The 10,215-nt window shown below is 40.1% G+C and overlaps 1 protein-coding gene across 4 annotated transcripts in view; it reads left to right on the top strand.

The window, feature by feature from the left end:
- The first annotated feature begins 50 nt into the window (after nucleotides 1–50).
- The window catches only part of LOC125092103 (P2R1A-PPP2R2A-interacting phosphatase regulator 1-like), a 71,526-nt gene continuing 61,361 nt past the window's right edge, over nucleotides 51–10,215 (top strand). For 3 of the 4 annotated variants that reach the window (XM_047716410.1, XM_047716411.1, XM_047716413.1), the window contains exons 1-3: nucleotides 51–151; nucleotides 2,758–2,944; nucleotides 8,289–8,364. In XM_047716410.1, the coding sequence (XP_047572366.1) occupies nucleotides 103–151; nucleotides 2,758–2,944; nucleotides 8,289–8,364 (312 nt within the window). In that variant the 5' untranslated portion in view covers nucleotides 51–102. Of the gene's footprint in view, nucleotides 152–2,389; nucleotides 2,442–2,757; nucleotides 2,945–8,288; nucleotides 8,365–10,215 lie in introns of those variants that run through there. The other variant, XM_047716412.1, reaches the window with a different exon arrangement.

The following is a 10,215-nucleotide window of genomic DNA, read 5'->3' as shown; positions in this document are numbered from 1 at the left end:
CATAAGTAAGAGGCCTGGTGCAAATGACAGCAGACTGGGACAAGCAAAGACAGCAGCATAAGCAGCAAAGTATAGATCTAAGTAAACCAGCCATCTAAGATCATGGAATACTGCTATGGAACAGCAGGAGATGATCATGACACAGAGCTCGGTTAGTATAATAATGCATGAAGAGAGAGGGGGAGAAGTAAAAATAATTTCTTTAAATGTTGTTTGCCACTATAGTATATAGAATTGTTTTTCCAGTACTTGTTCCTTTAGACATTCTAATTTGTATACATACTACGGGTTCCTGGCATTCGGCTACACTTTAGTTAGAGAATTCCTCCTCTTTGATAATAGCTGAATACTTCTTGCCATCTCAAGCATGTAGGCATTTCATATTACGACCTCTTTTCTTGAAAGTCTCTCCGTTGCTATTTCCTTGTCATTTTATTATCTATTTTCTTAGTGTTCGTGTACTTAGACTTTTTTTAATTAATATTTGTGATGCTTAGGCATGATAAGATTGTCTATCCGTTCAAAATATATCCATTAAACCTTATTACTTGCCACGAATATTAACAAACTCTTTGAAAAGTAAAATGAGCAGTAGAATTGAGGGAAGATTTACTTGTTTTCTGGTGGACCCACCATTTTTCTGCTATTCAGTTTGGCTTTGACCTCTGTTCTGTATTTTACCACTGCCTTCTACCTTCACCCTGCCTTTACTCAGCTTTAACTGTCATCTTTTGTAACCTTTCCAGGTACCCTGGGAACTTTAACAGATCAGGAGATCTTTGTATCAGCTCAGATTCTACTGCTACCTAATTACATGCCATTAATCTCTCTAGAATTTTATCAGCTGTAAAATAGAAATGACTTGCCAGCTTTACACAATAGCTGTGAATGTCAGGTTATTTAAACCTGAGTTTATTCGTAAATTAATCTAATAAATATTTATCAAAGTGTTTATGAGTACATAAATAGTATCCAGAGAAATATCCAGAGGCACCTCATCTGTCTTTTCACTTAAACAGGAGGGAAGGGGAAACTTGGCTTTGCTGCTTAGCAGTTATAACTTGGGTAACCCCTCTGGGCTTCAGTTTCCTCCTTTGCAAAACAGGCATTGTAATGGTGACCACCTCAGAGAGTTACTGTAAGCATTAAATGTAATTACATATTTAAAGTGCTTAGGACAGTGCCTGGCATATAATTAAGTGTATGAAAAATGGTAGCTATTGTTAACCTGTCTTACATCAGGAAAGGAGACTCCAAATCGTCCTCATGTCTGGGATTTAGATAACCCAATTCTGCCTAATATAATTAAGCTTTTCTTATCCTATTCTCAGAATGAATGAGGAATGATTATGATCATTCATGTCATAACTTGTCATGAACTGTTTCAAGATAATCCCATTATTTTAAGTTCACCACTGATTAGATGAGCAGGGTTCATGATTGAACCAATTGAGATAAATATGTGAAGACATTTTTTAAACTGCAAAGTGCTATACCACGTAATGATTACTTTAATTAATAACTCTCATTTCAGTAGTTACACTTGCCTTCTGTGCCAGTCCTCCAAATGGTTCCTTTTTAAAAGGTATGGTTTTACAAAATTATTAGCATGTAGCTCAGATTTCAGTACTCATTGTGGCTCACTAACTGGTGGTGAAAAATTCTAAAAGAGCAATTCTTACAATGTTTGAGCCATGACAGCATTACTAAACAGAAACCCTGATTTGGACGGTACTAAATTCTGAGTTATTTGTTTTAAGTAAATAAGCTTCTCTAACTCAAATCATTTTCTTAGATGAATAGCTTTGAGAAGCTCAATTTTAGTTAGTGTAAAAATACACTTACGATTATGGTTCAAAACCAAACAATGAGATCACATGTATAACAATGATTCGTCCGCACAATTGGTTCATTCGGTTTGGCGCCCTACCGGGGCACTTTAGGAGCAGGTGGCGGGGCTTGGGTTGGCTTGCTTTTTCTTCCCAGACGTAGAGCATTTTTTAAATGACAATTGTGTAGTGTTGGCTATAACAGAATGGAAAAATTCTTCATGGGAGTTCACAAGCTTATCGGCCTTAGCTATAAGAGGATAATGGGCTAATCAAAACTGAGAAGACTGAGTATTAGACATAGCGCAGGAAGGACAGCGCTCCCATACAGTTTACTCCTCCCCACCCCTTCTTTCCTGAATAACGATCAGTGAAATGATCCCAGGATTCACACCGCAGAGGAACAACCACGGTGAATCTCCACTAGGAATTAAGAGAGGACTGGGCTTGGGGTAAAAAGGCGGCTCCTAAGACTGCGCGTGCGCCCCGGGTGAGGCCGACAAAGGCGCCCTCATTGACTCTCATTGCTTGCGTAATAAGCATGCGTCAGCGGGCCGGGCACGGGGCGCAGGCGCAGAGGGGCGGCACCCTACGGATTCTCGAAGGCGACAGGTTGTAGTTTTTGTTCTGGCCGGAAAGCCTTACTTGGGGTTTCCTTTGCTGAGAGAAATAAAGAACGATTCGCGGGGGTGACTAAGATAAATTCCTCATTTTCATTATAGACTTTGAGGTGGAGGGTCTTCTCAGCGTGAGGGACCCCGAGGTTGGGGGGGTAGGAGGTTCTGAGCCACTCCTGCCCCCTACTTTGTGTCCACTGGTATTAGGGATGGTAGGTAGGTCTGCAAAGATGAGCGCCTCACACGTCTAAGAGGTTCCTCCTTTCTTCTCTTTTCCGCCCTTTCCTGTCTGTCCACAACTCCTCACCCAGCTGATTTGTCCTTGTGTGAATGGGAGCCAGAAAACCTTGAGAACTTCCAACCAAGCAGTGGTTTCTTCCTCGACGCGGACATGGCACAAGAGAAAATGGAACTAGACTTGGAGCTGCTGTCGAGTTCAACCACCAAAGATGACATGCTGAGAAGATCCAACAGCGCCCCTTTGATCAGTGGGCTTGGGTGAGCAAGCAGCGGGTGGGTGGCAGGAGGTGGGGAAAGAGACTTCAGATAAAGCATTCCCTTGCGTTTCTCCCTCGGGGTTCTACAGGTATCTCTCTTGTTCCTGCTCTCCGGAGATCTCACCCTCAGCTTTGGGGGGAGTGGGATGGGCTGGCTGGAGGGAGAGCGCACACCTACCCTGAGGCTGACACACATGTGAACCTGGACGTCCTCTTCTGACAGTCCACCGGGACCCAAAAGCAGCAACCTATTGGTGTGGAGCACCACTTTTCTAACTTCACCCCACCTCTTACCCACTCCTTTGAAGAAGCTGAGCATTCCCCACCCTCACCTCCAGATCTTCTGTGATGACTGTAATTTTCTGTCATTCTCTCAGCTGCTTTGTCACCTCTGACCTTTACCTCCAGCAAATGGAAATGGTGACAAGCGAAAAAGCTTGGGCTTTTTTTTTTTTTTTTTTTTTTTTTTTAGCTTGGACCTTTTTCCACCTAGTTTTTATTTGAACAAAAAGTTTAGGTACCTCAGAAACTTCATCTCCTAAATTTTGCGTTCTCAATGGCCAATACTGCCCCCAACTTGGTTCTTGGGGGTATGTGAAAAAAAAATCTTGCTCTTTTTATGTATGAGCCACAGCTATAAATACAAAAATATTGTGAAAATTTTCAAGAGGGAGTAATGGGGGGGGTGTCAAAAACAGCTCCTTAGAAGGCTGATAATGAAAAGCGTAAGATTTAGAAACACCATTCTAACTGATGGTTAACTATTTCCTGCACATACCCAAAAGTCTGGCATGACATGTGCTTATAATTTCTTAAAACAGAATTTGAAAGTAAGATTTTGGATCTCACATCGCAGTATCATAAAGTTTTATCAGTATTGTAAAAGTGTTTGAAAAATTCACTCACTCCCTGTGTTAGTAAGTTTGCTCCTCTCTTTTCTAGCATCATTCTAATTGATAGGTACAAATCACAACTGTCAGACGTGAACTTGGATACCAGATCTACCCTCCTTATTTAACGTATGAGGAAACTGAGGCCCATAAGTCTCTAAAATGACATAGTAATAGAGCCAGTACAAGGAACCTGTACCTCCTGATTCCTCAGCTAGTGATTTGTCCACTACTAATGAGCTTCTAAGCTTTTAAAAAAAGATTTGTTTATTTTAAAGAGAGTGCAAGTTTGGGGGGAGGAGCAGAGGGAGAAGGAGAGAGAAACTCAAGCAGATTCTGTGCTGAGCCTGGAGCCCGACTCAGGGCTTGATCCCATGACCTGAGCCGAAACCAAGAATCAGACGCTTAACAAACGGCCACCCAGGTGCTCTTCAGCTTCTAAGCTTATTAACTCTAACCAAATGCAGCTTTCTGGTCATTTGAGATAAGGAACAATATACTGTACAAAAGGAAACGCCAAGTAAGATTAAGCAAAAAAAAAAAACAAAAAAACATGATATTTTAAAATAGAGAAATAAAGGGGCCACAGCTGTGCATGTTGGGCTGAAAACAAGAACATTCTATAAATCCAGGATTGACTCTACTCCTGTTGTATGAAAACATGAATTGTTAAGAACCTGCTCTGCTAGAAGAAAGTACTTGGGGAGAATGTTGGTTTTATTGGAAGCCTTTATGAAATGAAAAAAAAAAGTTGCAAACAAGAAACAGAGTGATGGCAGTTATCCCTTCATGCTTTGTTTTGTTCTGCAAAGGACTTAAATTTTTTTTTATCATATTAGAGCATAGTTACAGTGTCAAATTACGTAGCTTCCGCTCCTGATGGATGAAGCAAAATTGGTACAGAAAGGTAAGAGGCAATTGCCTATATACCTAGTTAGTAGGAGTTCAAGGTCAAGAAAATGCAAGGTGGACCAGTTGTCAAAAAAGAGGTAGCATAAAGATGATATATGACATGCCTGAGGTCAGGGAACTTGGCCAAATGATCTCCTGAGGGCAGATTTTGTGCGCTTGTGGCCAGTTTAGGGTGTGGTCAGGGAAGCGAGAACAATCTAGAGTAGAATCCCACAACGCCTCAGTTGAATTCGTGTTCACCTCCATTCCTTCCGGTTACTTACGCACATTGCTCACTTCCCTCACTTTCACTTAACGGAGCCTCCGGTACTCGTTGCCTTGCTTCTGTCACTAAATGATTGTTGCACTTCTTTCAAGTAATTTTCCAGTTTTTGCTTGATGCTTCCTGTATGTATACACCATCTCTCGTGCCAGAATTTGGAGAATTTGTTCCTTAAATATTAACTCTTTAGTGTAAGTATTACTGTTTTTAAAGAAGATCTTGCACCGTTTTGTGTACATCCTGTATTAATAAAAATAACCAATGTCAAAAGGTTTGAACCTCTTTAGCCCTCTACTTACCTGACTTCACTACTGGTGTCAATAACTTTGTTTAAAGGTAGTAGGTTTGCTTTTTGTCTCGTTTCTCTGGCTCTTAGGAGGATTAGAGCAAGTTCTAGGATTTCTGCCAGTGTCTTTCCCCCGTAAATACCTCTAGCCTGACCCTGCGTTTAAACTGTTTGAAAGTGAAACAACTGCCTGTGGGTCGAATCCATCCTGCTACTTGATTTTGTAAATAAAGTTTTATTGGAACATGGCCATGCCCATTTGCTTACTTATTATCCAGGGCCACTTTCCCACTATAGTGACAGACCTTAGTAGTTGGCACAGAGACTGGATGTCCAACAAAGCCCTTACTGTCTGGCCCTTTGCAGAAGTTTGCTGACCATCTGTTTTATTAAATTCTTATAAACATGGAAAGAGAATAGTGGCCATAGGGAATGGTTGCTTTGTGAATATAACTGGCATAAACATATTACAGTTTAGATATTTAGAGCTGCTTGTTGGTCATTTGATGTGGAGCCTTGAACATGTGTCTAGTTATAGTGCCTTCACTTTTTCTAAGCTGTAGCACTTAACTCAGTTGTAGATACCACTAGGATTTTAGGAATTCATGTTGAATGACTCCTACCAATTGAAATATATGCTTCCTCAATGATTTTTTTCAGTTATAGTCCTGTTAAAATCGACAGACAAAATTTTAGCGGAGAATATAATTGTGCCAGCCTTAAGAATCCCCCCCACCACATACAAAAAAGTGGAAATATATAACTCATTAGTGTCCCTCCAGCTTTGTTATAAATGACTGCTAGAATCCATTCCTGTTCTTATAGGAGAAAATGACTGGAAAATGAAGTAAAACTTAGACCCATATATACACCTATGTGCTCATAAAATACTGAATAACTGCCTGTTATATGCAAATGACCATGCTGCAAAGTTGTATCTCGACTCAGTAAGCTTTTAACTTAGTAGGGCAAATAAGTAATCAAAGGACTTAAGTATATGATAGAGTAAGATCTATGCTTAGGGACAGAAAGAAAGTGCTAGGGAGATTCGAAGAGCGGAGTGAGAAATGACAGCAGGATTGGTGAGGAATAGGAGAATGTTCTTGGAGAAGAAGCATGAGATGGGTACTGAAGAATTGATAGGAGGCAGACGGGGAGAGGGGAGCTAGGTAACTGGGACAGCATGCGGAGTGTATGGAACAAGCCTGCAGACAGAAAAACAGATGTATTCCAGAGAGCTGGTCAACTCTGCCTGGATCACTGGCTCCCAGATATTCATCTGCTGACCAGTGCTGACCCTGAGTGAATTTTTCACCACCCATTTTTTTTTTTTAAAGTTAAGAGCGGAGTACTTAAATACGTTGTGATATAGTTGGCCAATTGTCCTCTCCTGGGCAGGACTGTACTTTATCCTGAGATTGTCAGTTATAATTTTTTTAATACCAAATTGTCCTTTCATAAATGAAACAATGGTGTTGGTAGATGGTAGGATTTTTTTTTTAATGACCTTACTGGCAAAAGAAAGATGGTTAGCAACTGTATGTTTGTGCCAAGATTTTGTTTTGAAATTTTACTAGTCCATGAAATCCAAAAGTCTAGAGCTAAATGGTGGTGGGCTTTGAATGTCGTAGTAAGGAATGGGACTGAACTCAGCTCATGATAAAGAGTTACTGAAAGTTGTGAGCAGGTAGACTGCCATAGGGACAAAACCAAAATGAAGGGACAAATTAGACGATTGCAGAGTCCGTAGGAAAGTAAAAAGGCTTGGAATTGGTTTTTGGCAAGGAGCCTGAAAAGGATAAGATGGCTGTAAGAGGGGCACCTGGGTGGCGCAGTCATTAAGCGTCTGCCTTCCGCTCAGGTCAAGATCCCAGGGTCCTGAGATAAGCCCCGAGTCAGGCTCCTCGCTCAGCGGGAAGCCTGCTTCTCCCTCTCCCACTCCCCCTGCTTGTGTTCCCTCTCTCTCGCTGTCTCTCTCTGTCAAATAAATACATAAAATCTAATAAATAATAAAAATATAAATAATAAATAAATATAAATATATACAACATAAATAAATAAATAAATAAATAAATAAATAAAAAGATAAGAGAGACCTAGCACCTGATTGGATATGGAAAAAAAAAAAAGGAAGTGTTAACACTGACTTCTTACCATCATCGGGGAAACCTGGATAAAAACTACGTGGGAACTCTGTATTTTTGCAATGTCCTGTGCGTCTTAAACTGCTTCAAAATAAAAAGTTAAAACAAAAACAAGACATAAAAGGGACAAGACTTCTTCAGGGTCCCAAACTCAAATAGGGCCGAGGCACCATCAGAAGCTGAGGAAGAACAGCCCCCGCTTCAGCAGGCGAGAGTTGCTTAGCTCCTGTCTGTTGTTGCCATGTGGGAATGTGGCCCAGAGTGGACACAGCTTGCAAATTCTCAACAGAAGCTAGAAATCTGGAATCTGGATTATCTGTGGGAAACCTCTCAGCATTTCAAGTGTGTGCAATGAACCTAAAAACATTTTAATACCGAGGAGGTCAAAACATATCTGTGAAAATCTCCGTTCTGGTGACCCCTGCTACTGATTATCCCTCTTGTTCATGTGAAAACTTCAGAGTTGAGAGGGATTTGGGACTGCACATTGTAGCTTCAATCATAAATTTCAATCAGTTACAGGTTTACACAGAAAATTACACATTTCCAGGGTCACGATAAATTATACTTCTTCTTGGTAGCATGATTAGCGGTAAAGTGGCATGCTTGAGAATTCCTTTCCTTACACGGAGATTTGTTTAGGCTCAGCCAACTAAGGCTTTGTGTGTGCATGTGTGTGTGTGTGTGTGTGTGTGTGTGCGCATGCGTGCGTTCTAATTTATCCATCTGCACAGCTGTCTCCATAAAGAGCCCATTTACATTAATAGCATTGCTGTTTAAGTATTTGAAATCTTATTTCTTTAAAAAATTTTTTTTGTAATGGATTTCAAATGTTTTCTTTTTCTTCGTAGTGATAACTCACAGGTGTTCCAAGCTGACATGGTAACTCCAAGAAATGACCCAACTCTTATGGCACAACATTGTCTGGTAAGAAAATGCTTGTAGCAGCTTCACTGGCCAAGACTTGTGCTACTGGTCTTAACTAGTGGTCCTCATACTTGAGGATGCATCTGGAAGGCTTGTTAAAACAGACTGCTGGCCCTTGACCCCAGAGTTTCTGATTCTGGGGGTCTGGAGCGGGGCCTGAGAATTTGCATTTCCAACAAGTTCCCAGTTTGAGAAACAGGGATCTAAACATCACTGAAGGAAAAATAAATATGTTAACTACAGTTATGATTACTTTGCTGCAGCTGTGGCAGAATTAACTTTTAAATCCCATCTGGATTTAACATTGAGATTTGTTTTTATGTTTAAGACCATCTGGCTTCCAATTTTTTAAAGAACATTCTAATTTTGAGAGGAAAATTTGCAAGCTCTCCTAAGAGTAGTTTTTAGGCTTTTACTTCAACTTTTATCTCTCATTTATCTTGAATTGAAAATAAGGTTTGTTTTTCATGATGTTATAATGTAATCTCTAAATTATAGCTCTTATCTACTAATTATCTTGTAAACATAGGAAATATGCTTGTAGATCAGTAAACCAAAACGAACAAATGATTCACTATGTGAATCTTCTTATTAATGTGAAATTCATTTAAGATACAGCTAAGTATTTTTGAAGTGTACGATTCAGGGGCATTTAGTGCATTTACAATGTCGTTCAGCTATCACCCCTCTTTTCTTTCAAAAAGCAGACATCCTGGGATGCCTGGGTGGCTCAGTCTGTTGAGCATCCAATCCTTGATTTTGGCTCAGGTCATGATCTCAGGGCCGTGAGACCCAGCCCCATGTTGCTCTGTGCTGGGCATGGAGCCTGCTTGAGCTTCTCTCTCTGTCCCTCCCCCATCCTCCCTCTCAAAAAAAGAAAAAAAAAGCACACATCCTTGGCTTGTTCCCTAGGTGGAAAGCTTTCAGCCTTTTATCTTTGCGTATGATATTAGCTATAGGTTTTGTCAAATGCCCTTTATTGTGTTAGAGAAATACCTTTCCATTCCTACTTACTGAGTATTTTTATCATGAAAGCTTGTTGAATTGTTTCAAATACTTTCTGCATCTGTCGAGATGATAATGTGTTTTTTTCCCCTCTGCTCTGTGAATATGATGCATTACATTGATTTTCTTATATTGAACCACCTTTGCATTCCTGAGATAAATCCCACTTGGTTCTGTTGTATAATCCTTTTAATATACTGTTAGATTGGGCCTACCATTATTTTGTTGAGAATTTTTCCATAGGTATTCATAAGGGACATTTGTCCGTAGTTTTCTTTTCTTATAATATCTTTGCTGGCTTTGGTATCAGGGTAATGCTGATCTCATAGAATGTGTTAGGAAATGTTCCTCTTCTGGTTTTGGAAGAGTTTGAGTAGGATTGGTATTGATTCTTCTTCAAATGTTTGGTGAAATTCACCAGTGAAGCCATATCTGGCCCTAGACTTTTCTTTGTTGGGGGCATTTTGAAACAGATTCTGTCTCTGTACTTGTTTACAGATCTGTTGAGATTTTTCTCCTTTCTCTTGAGTCGTTTTGGTAATTTGTGTGTTTTTTTAGGAGTTTGTCCATTTCTTCTAAATTATCTAATTTGTTGACATATAATTGTTCATAGATTTCTCTTACATGACTTTTTAGTGAAATGTTATAGCTTGGAACCCATTTTAAAATATTGCCTCCTAATCTCGAAACTGGATATTTTACAGGGTGCCTGGGTGGTGTAGTCAGTTAAGCATCTGACTTGGTTTCAGCTCAGGTTGTGATCTTATGGATGGTGGGATTGAGCCCCACGCTAGGCTCTGTGCTCAGCATGGAGTCTGCTTGAGACTTTCTCTGCCTCTCCCTCTG

This window comes from Lutra lutra, chromosome X, assembly GCF_902655055.1.
Source record: "Lutra lutra chromosome X, mLutLut1.2, whole genome shotgun sequence".
Taxonomy (NCBI): Eukaryota; Metazoa; Chordata; class Mammalia; order Carnivora; family Mustelidae; genus Lutra; species Lutra lutra.
Note: the sequence above shows the minus strand (reverse complement) of the source record. Positions and strands in the feature narration are given on the sequence as shown.